At 44.1% G+C, this 16,980-nt stretch overlaps 1 protein-coding gene across 1 annotated transcript in view; it reads right to left on the reverse strand.

Annotated features, from left to right (window-relative positions):
- Window positions 1-16,980, reverse strand: part of CSMD2 (CUB and Sushi multiple domains 2) — a 611,427-nt gene that overhangs the window by 109,121 nt on the left and 485,326 nt on the right. The window contains exons 32-37 of the mRNA XM_059377195.1: window positions 15,319-15,432; window positions 8,863-8,958; window positions 7,479-7,682; window positions 6,999-7,123; window positions 5,983-6,079; window positions 4,532-4,636 (exon numbers count right to left, since the gene is read on the reverse strand). Of these exons, the coding sequence (XP_059233178.1) occupies window positions 4,532-4,636; window positions 5,983-6,079; window positions 6,999-7,123; window positions 7,479-7,682; window positions 8,863-8,958; window positions 15,319-15,432 (741 nt within the window). The remainder of the gene's footprint in view (window positions 1-4,531; window positions 4,637-5,982; window positions 6,080-6,998; window positions 7,124-7,478; window positions 7,683-8,862; window positions 8,959-15,318; window positions 15,433-16,980) is intronic.

Genomic DNA, 16,980 nt, shown 5'->3' on the forward strand with positions numbered 1-16,980 from the left:
TGGGGGGCAAAGAAGCTGGGGGAGGGGAAGGAAAGGCAAGGAGGAAGGAGAGCAGTTATCAGAGAGAGGCCTCTCAGTGTCACTCAGAAGGCTCTGAGAGGCCCACTCTCGGGGACAGACTGTCCAGAAAAAAATTTGCCAGTGGGTGAGAGTCTCTGCTGCCTTATTTCTCCTGTTCTGTTTTTAAGGTGAGGCCAGTTCCTTTCTGGGAGTACTACTGGGGGTTCCCCATGCCTAGCCCCCCACGGTCAACTCTGGTCCTTGCTCACTGCCGGACCTCTTACCACCTCCCTCTCTTTCCCTGCCCCCGGGCCATCCTGTGCTCAGAGGCAACTGACATTTCTGAATCTCTCTCCTTGAATCATGGACAGCCTTCCTCAGCAGTCTGAAGTGGGTCCCCATCAAGTGTTATTCAGAATCTCATCCTCTCACTGGATATTCTAGGATTGTCATGATCTTGGCCCAATCACTTTCCAAGATCACCTCTAAGGGCTCTCAAACACTCCTTCATGATCCTTTCTTGAGTTTCAAAGTTAATCTGTACTTATTCACTCCTTATTCTATAACCAGCATTGTACACCGTCTACGCTAGGACATCCATCCTAATCTTCCTCATCGGAGTCTTCCTGCTCTCTGTCCACCCACCATCATCACTGGAGGAGCACTTACTGAGACTTCCCACCAGCAAGGCTGGGGCAAAAGGGGCCCATGCATCATCTTCTGCTCTTCCCACCTCCCTTCCTGAAATCATCCTCATCCAGCTTTGAATTCCCTGTTGGTGGAAACTCACAGCAAGTGGGAGTGGAGCATCTCCTGACTGTGGTATGTGCCCCACAGTGGTCCCTCTGCAGCTGTGGGCACTTAAGGTGCACCAACTAAGATGAGATAAGGTGCACTAAAGAGATCTCTGTGTACTGAGGCATGAGACTGGCGGTGCCGTTTTCCAGGAACAAGGGTGGACAGACTTTATGGTTTGGTCTGATCCTAGGCACCTGCACAGCTCAGAGAGTTTGGGAGCAGGCATCCTCAGCCCTCCTGGTTGATTCCTGGTGGATACCTTCTGATAGCCCTCCTAGTAGATCCCAGATCCCTCGGGAGATACAGGCTCCCCGGGGAAGCCACATGTTATGTAGCAGAAAAGGGATGGGAAGGGCTGGCCAGCCTAGGACACCACCAGCCCCATCTCCTTGTGGAACTGGTGATATGTCCTTGTTCTACATTCAGAGCTGACAGTCGACATGCACATCAGATAACTACATGTGCTTTTTTCCTTCAAAGGAAAATTCACATATAACAAAATCGTAACAAAATACATACATCTTATGCGTACATTTACTGAGTTTTGACAAATGCCTGTATCTGTATAACTCCAACCCCTATCAAAACTACAGAAAATTGCTAACTCCAGAAAGTTCCTTTGTGCCCTTCCCAGGCAATTCCTGTCCTACATGTGCCTTTGTGTGTGTGTGTGTGTGTGTGTGTGTGTGTGTGTGTGTGTTTTAAAGAGAGAGAGAGAGAGAGAGAGAGAATATGCATGTGCAAGTGGGGGCAGGGAGGGGTAGAGGGAGAGAGAGAATCTGAAGCAGGCTCCATACTCAGCATGGAGCCAGAGGCAGGGCTCAATCTCAAGATTATGACCTGAGCCAAAATCAAGAGTCAGACACTTAACCCCCTGCATGTGCTTTTAAGAAGTGAACATGATTCTTGCAAATGAAGGCTGTTTCGGCCTATGTCCAGCTGGGCAAAAGAACCCAAGGACAAGATTAAAATAATATCAAACTGAATTTGAAGTACTACACCTTGGCTGTCTTCTTGTCTCTTTCTCCCCACTCCTCCTGGCACTCTAAGTAAAATGTAACACAACTCAACTCGGTATTTAGTGGGGTGACCACAGCTTAGTGACTGAAACCTACTTAACCACTCGGCAGTGATAGGATAAGGAGAAGCAGAGAGAAAGAAAGGGAAAGGCAAGAGCAGAAAAAAAAAAAAATGGAATGAGGAGAAAAGTGAAATCCAAGAGAGAAAGAAGGAGACAGAGAAAAGTCCATTCTAATTTCTCCTACAGTGCACAGCCCTGACTTTATTTAAGCCATATATGCAACAATGGTGGAATTATTTTTTATCATATGCAATTTATCGCTTTCAAAAGCATATTGTTCCATTTCCATTTCAATTAAATCAACATTAAGTGAGTCATAGCAGCAGCTATGACTTTTCAGTACCCTTCAAAACCATTTGCCTCTACAGTTAATTCTTCCCCTCTGCACCCTCTTTGTAGACTATCAAATATTAAGAGAACAGTAGCTTAACAAAACAAAAATGATTTTGGCTCCTACGAATTTTAGTCGCTTCTGTTTTCCCTCAGCCCTTTCCGCTGTAAGAGGACAGTGCTTGATAAACATCAACTACAAAGAAAACTACCAGTTCCCTTGAACAACAACAACAACAAACTGAGGAGAGGTGAATTTTTTTCTGGGAATGAGACAGCAGAATGAAAAGATATTTATGAAGGAAGTGTATCTTTGGAAGAGGAAAGAAATGAAAATATTTAAGGGAACATTTAAGGACTCCTTAATGAAATGAAATGAAAATACTGGATAAGAAAACAAAATTGGCTAGAACAGAGCAATAGGGTAAAAGGAAAAATGTGAACTTTTCAAGAAACCTAGCATACTTCAGTTTACCAGGAGAGTGAAGACTTTGAGGTCTGCAGGGGGAAGGTTGTTAGAGGTCCCTGTCCTATCCTCTGGCCCTCAGGGTCTTTGCTTCAAGATGTCCCAGGTCTTTCCTGCCAAGTGCATACTTCAGTTCTTTTAGGTTACAACCAACCCAGGATCCAACCAATCCTCTCCTAACCATCTGAATAAAGATTATGTGCTTGGAGACCAGTGGATCATCTGTAGAACATCCAATGCTGACCTTATCAGGCCTCTGGCACCAACTGGGGCTCTCATCTGGAAGGCCCATGCTGTCCAAGATGGTCAAGCCAACTCTGCCTTCCCGTATTCTCACTTCTCATTCCAGCTTAGCTCAGGCATCTGCTTCTGTAAGGTCTCACCTGGCCAGGTTTAGTTCCCCTCTTCTGTACTTCCTTAGCTGCTTCAGTTGCACTAAAATTATTGCTCTCTTGTCCCCCTATCTCCCTGGACTTCGTGTGTGTGAGGGCAGGAACCCATATATTATTTATCTTTGTTCTGTGGGTATCTAGCACAGGCTTGCCACATTGTGGACAGTCAGTGTTTCTTCACGACATTGACCTCTCCATCTGTCCCAGGGAGAAGTGACCACGCTTTTCTTTGAATTACTGCTCTACCATCTGGGGACATCCATGAGAGCACCTGGAATCCTGTAATGTGCTTCTCAGTCCCAGTGTCTGGCTCTCTTTAATTGACTTGGAGGGGACTTAATCATCTCGATCTCACCCAGTCCTAGCAACCCCCAGCACAGCACCTGGCATATTATAAACACTCAATAACTATTTGTTGGATGAATGAATAACAGATGCCTCTGCCTACCTATTCTTTTTTAAATTAATTTTTTAACTTTTTAAAAATAAACATATAATGTATTATTAGCCCCAGGGGTACAGGTCTATGAATTGCCAGGTTTACACACTTCACAGAACTTGCCATAGCCTCCCCAATGTCCATAGCCCCATCACCCTCTCCCAACCACCTCCCCCTGGTCCCCTTCAGTTTGTTTTGTGACATTAAGAGTCTCTTATGGTTTGTCTCCCTCCCGATCCCATCTTGTTTCATTTATTCTTGTCCTACCCCCCAAGCCCCCCACCTTGCATCTCCATTTCCTCATATCAGGGAGATCATATGATAGTTGTCTTTCTCCGATTGACTTATTTCACTAAGTATAATACCTAATCACGAAGCATAATATTCTGCCTACCTATTCTTTCCTCTACCCAGAGGGGAAGGGAATGGCAGGATGTCCCTGGATGAAAACAGTCTCTCCAGTAACCTCTGTCTTTGTTGCCCCACCAGGCACATCCACAGCCTTATTTTTCTAAGAGTTTTTCACTGTGACTACTTCAAGATATTGGAAGCCAAGATGGAAGGTTCTGAGAATGGAGTGAGAAATCTGGTGCAAGAGGAGTGAAGTTTCTAATGAGGACAAGAACTTCAAAGACGGTTACATCATAGAAGCCAGGCTTGGAGAGGACAGGTTTCAGGAGCAGAGGAGAGCACCTGAATTTTCCCTACATCCCACATTCCATACAGGACCTAAGTCAATGATGGGGCTACCTTCCCATTCCTGGAGTGGACACTGGGGAGGTGCACAGGTGTCTGGGTAACAGATACTGGAGTGAGAGTCCTGGCTCCACTACTTACTGGCTGTGCAGTCTTAAGGAGTTACAGGCCTTCTCTAAGCTTTAGCATCTTCCTCTAGGTCTGTGGTAAGGTTTACACGGCATAGAGAATATACAGCCCCAGTGGGCCCCCTGCTCATTGTGTGGGTCCTTAATACCTGTCAGTTCCCACCCCGAGCCCCGTACACAGCTGAAACTTTGGATCCTCACTTTTGTACTCCAAGTGGAAGCCGGCTGCTGACACGCTGATATCTGAGTAGAAATGAAGGTAGAGCTGGTTGGAGGTGCTGTTCAGAAGGGCAGGCACGGTTGTTCCTATGGCAAGGAAACAGGGACCATTCATGCTTAACCATCTCCAGCCCCCGAGCTCCTTCCCATTTCTCTTGCGTTTGCTACCTGCTGACATTCTGCTCCCAAGATCCTCAAAGGTCACCAGTTATTATACTTGCTACATGACAAATTAGCACTTCCCGCCCGCACTCCCCACCCCAGCCAGGAGTGCTGGGTCTTCTTCAGTGGCCGAGGGAGACAAGACCTCAAACTCTGTGTAAAGTGAGCAGTGGTAGAACCATATGCCAGCAGAAGGGGATGTTCCAAAGGTAGTCGAAGAATTTGGTCTCTTTCCCAGCCATCTTCAAAAAATTCTAAAAGCTATACTACTCTGGATATTCCAGGCAGTGTAGACCATATATATGGTGCATACAACCCTTTTTTGTATCTTGGCAACATGGAATTCTGAAGTCTGAAGGACACGGATGATTACCCGGGACATAGGACAAAAACACACACCACACTCAGTGAAGTCTGCCATTGGAATGGAAAACCGTGTAGCCATTTTGGAAAACAGTTTGTCAGTTCCTCAAAAAGTTTAAATATAGAGTTATCATATGACCTAGAAATTCCACTGTTAGGTATATACCCAGGAGAATTGAAATCATGTTCCACAGAAACTTCTCCATGAATGTTGATAGTAGCATTATTCATAATGAGCCAACAAGTGGAAACAACCAAATGTCCATCAGCTGATGGATGGGTAGGTGAAATCTGGTCTATCCACATGGCAGAATGTTGGTGCATGTTACAACATGGTGAGACTTGAAAAAATGATGCTAAGTGAAAGAAGCCAGACCCAGAAGGCCACATATTGTAGGATTCCATTTATATGAAATTTCTAGAACAAGCAAATCTATAAAGATGGCAAGTAGGTTGCCAAGTTGTGGTTGCCAAGGGATGGGGGAGGGGGAACTATGGGGAGTGCATGCAAATGAGTTCCTCGTTTATTTTTGGGGTAATGCAAATGTTCTGGGATTAGAGAGCAGTGATAGTTTTAGAATCTTGTGAATATACTAAAAACCTCTGAATTGTATACTCTCTTTTCATTGTAGCATTATTACAGTTTTATTATTGAGCTACAATTGACATGTAACATTATATTAGTTTTGGGTGTGTGACATAGTGATTCAATATTTGTATATAGCATAACACGATCACCAAAATGAGTCTAGGTAACATCTGTGAACTGTACACTTTAAATTGGTGAATTTTATGGCATGTGAATTACATGTCAGAAATAATAATGATGGTGATGATGGTGATGATGATGACAATGATGAAGTCCACCCCTGCCCTCTGAGCTGAGGCCCCTGGAAGGCCCACCTCACCTGAGAAACTCCCCAGCATGGTCACAGTGTTGTCTGCACCATCAAACACCTCCAGAGAGTCCCAGTTTTGTTCTGTGACAAAACTGATGACTTGAATCTGGGAAGGCAGAGGGATTGAACTGTTGGTTAGGCAGCCTATGTCCATCTGTGTCCCTCCCTCCTCTCTTCTCCACTCATGTAGTTAATTTCAGTACTTAGCACCCACTCTGGGGCTGACATTGTGCTAGGTGCTTCCAATAAAAATGAGATACTGTCCCTATCCGCCCCACCAGGACCTCATATGCCCAGTGGGGAAGACAGTTGTAAAATGAAGGGTCATAAGACAGTGGGGGTACTTTGTTAGGCAGATAATGGGGAAAGGGAATTTCAGGAAGTGGGACTACTTCAGTCTGAATGGACCCCTCCCCATCTCTCACATGTTCCTTGGGTTCCCCACCTTCCTGCCTGGATGACATCAGACATCCTGCAGCGAGAGTCCAGGAACCCACTCCTGGCCCTGCTTGCTGCCTCTCTCGTGGCCTTGCTGCCATAACCAGTTCCAGGGCCTTCTCCACTTGACTCTTACCACTGGGGGAACAGTTTGGCCCCCGCTATTCTCCTGTAACTTGGGCTTCAGGTGTGACACTGAGGTGTGTGCCTGGGGCTTCTCCATGCCTCATCTGCTCGCTTTCCCTCTCCTGCAATGTCCCCTTTTCTATCCCCCATCATCTTGAGAAAAGAACCCTTTAAGCAATCAGAAAAATACCTTCTATGACTCTTCTTCAGTCTCTGTATTTCTTTCAGTCCAGGCCCATTTCCTCTTCTGGCTTTCCCCGATGGCCTGAGCTGCTGCCACCCCTTCTCTTTCCTGAGGTACCTGGCTCTCTCTCTCCACACCCCCTAAAGCTTCTGGACCTCGAACTGCTGTGTTTCTCTGCTTGTGGACCTCACCTCCACATCTGGCCTCAGGGGCAGGGACAGGGCTGAAATGTTTCCTCCAGGCCACCTGCCACATTGAGGCCTCCCCTCACCCCTACCTGGATACCAGCACCTTCGGGGACCATGATCTTCCACACACAGTTGAGGCTGTTGAGGTAGGGCTCTGGGAAGCCAGGGGACAGGATGGTGCCCCTGCGCTCCGTGAGGTTGCCTCCACATGGCACTGGGAAGGAGGCAGTTCTGGTTAGAGGTTTCTCCAGCTTGTTTTTAGGTTTCCTAAGGGATCCTTCCCCAACACTCCTCCCAGGGCCTCCCAGCCTCTCTTGCTGACTGTTGGCTTCTCCCACAGGCCCCCATTCGTGCTCCTTCCATGGCTCCTGTCCCTACAATCCTCCTTCCCATGCATCCAGTTCCCAGCCACCCCAGCTCCACCCCCTTGCTGTCTTTACGCCCAATCCCCAGGACTAGCAATTTGGTCTGAATAGGACACTCTACTTAAGTTATGCTGGTGAGCTGGGGCTGCTGTTGGGTCTCCCTGGCCACCCGCTCCGCAGAGTCTCGGTTGTCTAGGTACTCACCCACACAGGTGGGCGCTGATACATTCCACTGGGCCAAGGCCCCGGGTACAGGAAGGCACTCGATTTCTGGGGACCCCTGCAGGGCATAGCCGGAGTTGCAATCGAAGCGGACGATGGCCCCCACGGAGAAGTCACTGCCCAGCCTCTTGCCATAGCGGGGTTCCGGCACAGAGCTGCACTGTGTGGCACTGGTTCGGGGTACCGCTGCAGGGGACAAGGGCACTGAGGGGCAGGCCTCATCCCTCTGGAAACTGGCCCAGGGATGGACACACAATGGTACTAGAGCTGAGACCGTCTGGATGAGACCCTGAGAGGCTCTGGGCACTTTCTCCCAGGACAGGGTAGGAGTTTTCCAGAACAAGGCCCATTTTACTGAAATATATTTGCAGCACAGTTTCTGGAAACCATAGGAGGCAGACTTTAGACCCAGCTGTGTTTGGTGGCTCCTCCATGATGCCCTTTGACTATACTATCAGGGGCCCACGTCCCCTTACAGGGAGAATGGCCCTTCTTCTTCTCTTTGTCCTGCCTTTGGCCTCTTTCCCCAGGTGCCTTAAGACTCTGTCCAGGACTCTACTCTCATGGCCTGAATCTGAACCTCCCCTCACCCTGCCCACATGGCACAGAGTATGCTTTAACCCAGGCCCCAGATATGGCATACTCCTGTGGCAGGGGAATGCAGCTTCTCCTGGGTAGTGGGATGAATGGGACATGCCTAGAATGGGCCCTAAAGAAGCAGGCATGCTTCTGGATAAGCAGAGGTTGGGGTCTGCCAATGAAAGCCAGGGCACTTTAAGACTTTGCCTTTCAAGACCAGAGAGGAAGGGAACAGACATTGATCACCTGCCCAGTGCCAACTATTCGGAACTCTCTTAACTCATCAGTAAGGTAACATGCTTACCCTCATCTCATAGGTGAGCAAACTGGAGCTCTGAGGGGTGGAGAGGCTGGTGCCCAGTTAGAAAGTGGCAGAGCTGGGATTTAAAACCATGTCCACCTTGATTCCAAGTCTGTGTTTTCTCCACACTTTTACTGTGCTTTGCAGAGAAAACCAAACTCCATGGGAGAAAGCCTAGGTATAAGCCAACGTCCCAATGCCAACAGGACTGTGCCAGACAATGGGGAAGGGAGAGGGCAGGAGTCAGCTTCCCATGTCTGATTTCTTCCTCATTTGACATGGAGTTTGGTCCAAAGCTTGTCTGTTGGGCAAATGGGTACCTAAATTCAACTGAATTTCAAGGAACTGCCTTAAAAATCAATAGCTGCCCTTCAGCACCCTAAGACTAAGGCCCAGACTAAGATCAAAAGTTCCCATTCCTTTGGTCAGGGAGTCACTAAACAACTGAGATTGCCTTCACACCTCTCACAGCTACTTCCTGCATACCTTGGTAGACAAAGTGGAAACCTCTGGCTGGTACTTGGCCTTTGGCACTGAACTTAATGAGAACTTGATTGGAGGTGGCCAGGGGCAGCGATTCTCCTGCCGAGATAAGGGGCGAGGAGGAGAGGAAGATGGTGAGTTCATCGGCCCAGTAGAGAAGATCCTGGCCAGGAAGGAGGGGCTGGCCATACCCCCCACAGAATTTCTTTCCATATCCCAGGTTTTCCTGAAATATAACCTTCCATTTTTACTGTTCAAGATTTGCAGAAGGCTTTAACATTCATGGTCTTACCTTGATCCATGTTCATTGCGAGGTTGGCATGACAAAATTTCAGTGACCCATTTAATAGGTCAAGAGAGAGGATCAGAAAGATTAAATGACCTTCCCAGAAAGGAGAAAGCTTCTAGACATATGTTGACTTACAAGGATGGGAAGAATGGCCGTTACCAAACTGACTGGTGGTTTTACTTGGAAAACGGACATTAAAAAGAAAAATGACACCAGCTTCTGGGAAGGAGGGTGATGTGAATATGTGAGAGTAACTGACCTTTCCTAGATGCTGTAAAATGATAGATAACCACAGCAATTGTATAATTTAATGCTTATACTAGGACACTTGTGAGAGCCAATGGGTATGTTATTAATTGGGACAACCAAGTGAAAGCTGGGACTGTCACAAGCAAAGCAAGATGTATTGCCACCCAACTGAAAACACACAAATTGGGGAAAATCTGCATGGGTGTAGGATGCCTTTATATCAGAAGATAAAGTTTTAGCTTCTTGTTGATGTGGTACAGATGGACAGAAGTAAAGATAATACCAACTGGACCGACAGCTGTGAAGAGTTGTCCTGTTTAGTCACTCTCTTGAGATGGCTGCAGGACTATGGCTTGGCAGTGGAACAGCTGCTCTGTATGTGGCCCCATACAGCCTTAGGAATACCTGAGATAGCTCCTGCCCACTCCCCCACCCCCACCATCAGAAGGGAAGCTGAGGTTGCAGACAGCCAGGCTAAGTCTCCACTGCCGTGAAGGTGGGAGCTGGGACCTGCCAAGGAGCAACTGGGAAACACATTTGGGGTCCAACCAGTGCTTCCAGAAAGCCCATGCGATGCTACCAGCCACAGAGAGCAGAAAATTTTATATAGCACACTATTTACATGTGACCCAGATGGCTGAGCCTGGCTAGGAGTCATTGCCCCAGATAATTTCTGGATGCCAAAGCAAAAAGAAAACTCATGAAGCAAAAGCCTCTCTTTATTATCACCACTGTCCCTGGCTCTTTAACAGATGTGAGTAGAACAAAACTCAAATCTTTCATCCTCCCATCCTCTGGCCTGATATGTGGATTAGGACTCCTTTGATCTCTCACAAACCCATTCAACTTCCAACCCTGGATGTACACAGACCTCCCTCTCCATGGATAAGCACATAGTAAAATCCCTGTACAAAACATAAGCTACCAAAGGGTGAAGACCACCTAGAAATCAATGCAAATATTTTTATGTGAACTACAAAAAAGAACAGGGAAAGAAATCTCAGAAGATTTTCAATTGTGATTGTCATGAGATTAGATCTCATACTGCATCTGTAAAGTCATAGAGGACAGGTGTGCCAAAGAAAGTTCTGAGATCAATAAAGCCTGCAAAACTGAGAAGCACTAGTACATGGTGGCTGTATTCTGTAGAAATTGAACAAAGAAGTGGAGATTAAATTTGGGAAATTCTTCCAGAATGCACAGGAAAAGGATAAAGAAATGAAAATAATGATAGAAATCAAAAGTGATATGGAAGATATATCAAAGGAACTCCAATATGCATATATTAAGAATTCTAGAGAGAGAGAGAGAGAAGACAGGAGAAATGGAAGGAGAAGAAATGGTTTACATAAGAAGATAACTTTCCTAAGCTTAAAAAAGACTTGAGCCTCAGACTAAAATTGTTCTCAAAGTGCCAGATGTAATTAATGAAAAGAGATTTCCACTGCAACATATCCTAGTGGGCTTTTAAGTTTTAAGTATAAAACACAAAAATATAAAAAGGCATCCAGAGGTAAAAGAAAGGGTTACCTACAAGGATAAAGAATCAGATTGGAATCCACTTTTGTGACATTAACTGTTGGAATGAAGTGGAACAGCAGCTGCGGTTTTGAAAGAAGCTTGTGACCCGTAATTTGGTTTACAATCAAGTTGTCATTTATATGATACATCAAAGGAAAGACATACTCATACATGCAAGGTGACAGAAAGAACTGCAGTGATGAGGCTGTTAAAAAATAAATGAATGGAAATAGGGAAATCAGAAACTTAGGGATAAAGCCAATGAAGAAAATATAGTTAAATCAAAATAATTATTGTCAATGAGAAAGCAAAACTAAATGTAAATGTAAACACTTGTTCTTGGGGAAGAAGTCCATAATTTACAAATAATTACTAATAACATTAAAATGAAATATATATATATTTAGAAATATCTAAATATATATGAGAAAAACCTTGGAAGTTAGAGATGGGTCAGATATGAATGAAAAAGCAAGGAAGCAAAAGTAAAACAGAAGAAACAAAACCCCACAAAGAACAAAACCAGATGACAGGTATCAGACCAAATGTAAAACGAGTAAGTAAACATCCTCTTTAAAGAAAAGGACTCTCAGAGAAAATGAGGAAAGATCTATCAGGTGAGCACAGATACAAAAATGGTTGGAAACACAAGAAGACAACAAAATATCATAGTTGTAATGGGATCTTTAAATGCACAGCATTCTCAATCACTGATATATCAAATAGAAAAACAATATGAAAATTATTGAGTGGTGGTCCTCAAACTTCCCTTCCCCCACTCAATACCACTTAGGGACCGGGGCACACCACTCCCATCACCTCATCAGTGTTTCTTCGAACAAGGAATAACAGATAATTTGAGAATATTGATATTTATACCTATGGGTTCTCTCTACCTACCTATTCATCCATCCATCCATGATATCTATTTCTTTCTATCCATTGGTCTTTTACATCTGTATCTATACCTGTATCTATACCCACATTTATGTATACAGGTCCTAAATGTACCTCTCTCTCTCTGCCTATGTCTATATTTCTATAACTAAACTCATATCTCTATCTATCTTGAAAATCAAGAGATTTTGAAAAAGCATCCTACCCCAAGAGATCCTGACTTACATTCCTGGCTGGGTGTACATATGTGGGGTGTTAATATCAAAAACTCATTTCATTGAGAACCACTGATAGAATGGAATTGAATAATAAAATTGAGTAAGATTGGTCTAATGGCTATTACAAAGTTAATTTAATCCTAACAATAGCTCTAGGAGGCAGAAGTTTTCCTCTCAGCATTTTACACTGAGGGAACAGCAGCTAGAGTGGTCAAGGTCTGGCCCCTGCAGGCACCTAGCTGGCAGGGGGGCAGGGCTGAGATTAGGGGCCAGGCAGTGAGTGCTGGGCCTGGGCTCCCAGTCTCTCTGTGGCTTCTCAGTCCTGCAGAGACCACAGTCTCTTCTGAGATACTTAAGGAATTTAAGAAAATGTCTTTGGCTACTGAGTGGACCTCATTTCATCCCCAGAGCAGAAATGGTTCAGGATATATTCTTTCACCATGTGGCAATAAAACAAGAAATTAACACAAATATTTAAATGTAACAAGAACAAAACCCAAGTTCCTGGAGAAAAAGAAGAGGCAAGCTTGAATGACTTGGGCAAAAGGAGTAAAACAGGATGACAGATTATCTAGAAAGTACAGAGGAAGACAATGACAATAATACATGTCAATACTCATAGCATGAAGCCTGAACTATGCTTAGAAGGCAGTGTACTGCTATCCATGTGCTCTTCATTACACAGGGAAAGTAACAAACAAAGCTCTTAGTTCAAGGAGTTAGCACAAGAAGAATAGCATAAACTGAAGAAAACAGGAGGAGAGACATTATGAAATAAACCCAGAAGTTAATTAATTAAAAAATAACAAAGTCCACAGAAGAACTGAAAAGTAGAAGCAATAAAAAACACAATGATGGGCAAAGAGGGGCACCAAGAATATAGCCCTTGGTGCATAAAGGCAGGGGTTTATAACTGCGAACACAAAGGAGATCCAACAGCATCGGAGTCTATGATATAACCTATGCTGCTGAATTTAAAATAATTACAAAATGGGCTTTTTACTAAAATATAGAATATCCACATTGATATTGAGGTAATATACTTGAATAGTGCAATAACCATGGAAGAAAATAAAAAAGAAAAAACACTGAAAAGGAAGAGATAAAATAATGAGACAAATTTATTTGCACAAGATATTGCTTCTTGCCTTAAGGGCCCAGGAGAAATCAGTTGGCAGTGTTAGCATTATTACAGAGGGCTCATTGACTTTACAAAATGACTATACCAAAAATACCAGTCTTTTAATATAGTAGCAGAGCCCAGCTAGAAAATATAGCAGAAGGAAGAGAAGACCCATTCACAGCAGCAACAAAAACAAAAACAAAGCTGCCATGAAATATTTAGGAGTGAAGATAACAGAAAAGAAATATGGCTGAAGTGAAAATTAGAGCCCCTTCCCCAAGGTTACGAAAGATACATCAATGGAGAGACATGTCATGTTCTTGGAAGGGAAGAGGGGTAGCTGTCATAAAGATGTGAGTTCTACCTCAATGAATCAGTAGGTTTAATGGAAGTTCAATGGGAATTCTGATGTCAATTTTTTCAACTTGACAAGATATTTCTAGGAGTTATTTGGAGGCAAAAAGGAACAAGAACAGTCAATAAAAAATTCAAAAGAAAGTGAGTTTGGGGACTTATAGTATCCTATGTTTAAAATGATCATAATATTAAACGTTTTCATAATCTTACATTAAACTTTTGGGCACTGACACATAAATAAACAGACACTTAAAGACATGGATAAAAACTCTAGAAACATATCCTTAACTTCATAAAAATTTAATAGATGTAAATCTGGCATTTTGAAAGTTTTGTTAGGACAACTGATCAACTAAATTTGAAAGAATATGGTTAGATTCTTCATTACAAATAACAAATCAAAATAAATTCCAAAGGTATTAAAGCAAAACAAACTGTAAAGAAGCAAAAGAAAACACAGAATATTTACTTAATCAGCATAAAAGTAAAGGAGAAAACTGTAAAAGAGAATATTGATAGATCTGATATCATGGGAAATTTAAATGGTCTGACATTAAAACACACCCTGAAGAAAATTAAATAGCAAATGACAAACTGTAAGGGAAGGCTTTTTATAGCATATAATGCAGACATGAAGTTTTTATGGTATGTGATATGTATAGCTTGTAATAATATGGAGCTCTCCTAAGTCAATAAGAAGATAAATGCTAATAGAAAAACCAACAGCAATTTACAATTAAATTCACAGATAAAAAAATGCATGGGCCAATAATTACATTATAAAAAGGATAACCCAACTAGTAATAAAAAAAGGCAAATTAAGAAACAAGATGCCATTTTCACTTTTCAAACTGATGATGTTTTGTTTCCTCAATTAGCTAGTTTTTCTGAGAATAAAACATGCCCTCTAATTCATTAGTGGTGAACAAAGTGGCAAGAACTTTCTAGAGGGATGTCTGACATTTTGGTATATCTCAAAATCTGGGATTTTTGAGAATTCCGTTGAAACAACTGATTGGCTAAATTTGAAAGAATATAGTTAGGGTCCCATAAAAAGCCTTAAAAATCACACATACCCTTTAACTTGACAATTCTACTTGTAGATAATCTAAGGTAATTGTCAGAAATGTATTTAAAGACATATGCATAATACAGAGTTACTACTATTCATGAGAGTGAAAAATTAGAAACAATCTCAATGTTCAATAACAGGGAATTCATTACATAAATTTTTTTACATAAATTTTAAGTAACTATATGATAGACTATTTTGCATAATTTAAAAATCCTGTTATAGAAGAAAATAATGACAAATGCTCACAATGAACATTTCAATAAAAATATGTATATTGTTTTATTCAATAAAATATGCAAAAGATTAAATCTCAGTAGATATAAAGCCTGGGGGGAAATACACTCCATCTTTCAGTGGTTCTTTGTGGGTGGTTTGTATTTTAATTCCCCATACAATAATTTTGTCTTGCCTCTAAGTTTTCTACATTGAAAATGCAGTATGTTTATGATTAGAGAAACATGATGGGTCAAGAATAAATCAACAGGGGAATACTAACACTTGGGGGCAGCAGTGTAAACACAGCTCTGGGTGAGGGTAGCTTCTGAAGCTCCCTTCCATGTTTGGGCTCCTAGCAGCTGACTGTCGTGTTGAAGAGATAGCACCAGCGCACGATAGAAACAAAGTTGTGTGGTTCCACCTGTGGCCAGGCTTATAGGGCCTGTTTCCCTTCAGTTGGCCCATGATGCCCTCAGCCCACCACCATCCCCAACGCCGGCTTAGCCCTGGGTACCTGTGTGGGAGCCCGAGAGGGAGCTGAGGAGCCGGGAGTGCTGGCTGTGGCCATCATGCACCTCCACCACGTCGTTGAGGGCTGTGTGGAAGAAGGCGAACTGTCCAAACACCACTGTGGAGGAGACATGGTGTGGAGACCTCAGCATGGAATACTGGCCGCCATGTTGGGGGCAAGGAACTGGAGGTGTGGGGGCTGCAGGCCAGGAGCAGGGAAGCCTTGGAGGAAGTTGTTGGCTCCTGGGGCTAACTGCTTGCTGAGGCTTTCTACTGGCTGATCAGCACACTGGCCAGATGCCAGCCACAGGGTTGTTTGGAAGTGGAGAGGGCCACCTGGCATTCTCCCTCATGGGTCAAGGTAACAGAGAAGACTGAACTCAATGGTCAGGGGTGGTGGAAATGGTGCTGAGCTAACCCTATTCCTTTCTCAGATGGCAGTGGGCAGCTACTCATGGACATGGAAGGGCTTTTGGCAATGCCCCCTCCCATTTTTCATATGATCTCAGGAGCCCTGTATTTTCCTTTATTTTTTCTTCAGAAATCCAGCTGACCAGGGCAGCCCTCGATGCAAGATCCCCCCCAGTTAAGAGGAATAAGGGTGGTGACTAAGCAACTGCTCCTGGGGAAGGAGCAACTGTCTGAAGAATGGGCAAACATCTTTAGCTCATTTCCCTCTGGCCAAGCCAAGGGAAGAGGCAAAATGGCATTTATTAAGCACCTACTGTGTGCCAGGTACTCACTAGAATGCACACTCTGTGAAAGCAGGAATATTTCTTATCCTGTTCACCTAACTCAGTACCCATTTTCAGGGCTCCAAAATGTGCTCTCCCTCTTGCTCCTCCCTCCAACCCCTATGACTCCTGCTCCTTTCTCTCCTCCCCTGGTTCTTGCCCTCAGATGCACCTGATGAACTGGGAGGCCAGTGCAGGTCTTACAGAGAGCTGAATTGGAGCTGTGCCTCCTATGGAGCCACTGACACAGCCCTTCTGGCAGTGACTGGAAGAAAGGAGGTAGCTGAGGAAAGCCCCTGTGATCACTGCCCTTCCTCCAACCAACTCTCTGCATGGAGGTTTCAGCCCAGTGAAACTAACCTGCCTTGAGGTTGGTTCTTTTAAAGGCCTCAGCTCTTTATCATGGGAGGAATCCAAGTACAAACACACCACTTATTGAGGATTTTCCTCTGTGTGATTGGACAACTTTTAGGACTTTACTAATGGTGAGCCTGCAGGTCAAAAGCTCCTACCACTTAAGTATATTGGGGAGCATGTACCCATGCACCTAACTGTACAGGTGCTGGGGTGGGAGTGGTCCATGATGGCTGGAGCTGTAGGTCAAGATGAGAGTGGGAGTTTATAGAGGGCAGGGAACATCTCACTCATGTCTGTAGCAGAGTGCATGGACACTGAGAGATGCTTCACAAATGTTTGGTGACATCAGGCCTTGCCCTACACCCACGCCAGCCTATCTCAGGAATCAGTGCCAGCTCTCTGCAGGTTGCCCCATCCGTCCCTCTCCTAGATGGTCAGGATGGATCAATGTCCTTTATCCCACCCAACACCAGTCCTGCTTAGAAATAGTTGTTACTCTTCCTATGAAGAGGTGATCCAGGGAGAAAGCATCAAGGTGGGTCACCTGATTGATTGCCCAGGTACAACCAGGCTGG

Source organism: Mustela nigripes, chromosome 14, assembly GCF_022355385.1.
Source record: "Mustela nigripes isolate SB6536 chromosome 14, MUSNIG.SB6536, whole genome shotgun sequence".
NCBI classification, from domain to species: domain Eukaryota; kingdom Metazoa; phylum Chordata; class Mammalia; order Carnivora; family Mustelidae; genus Mustela; species Mustela nigripes.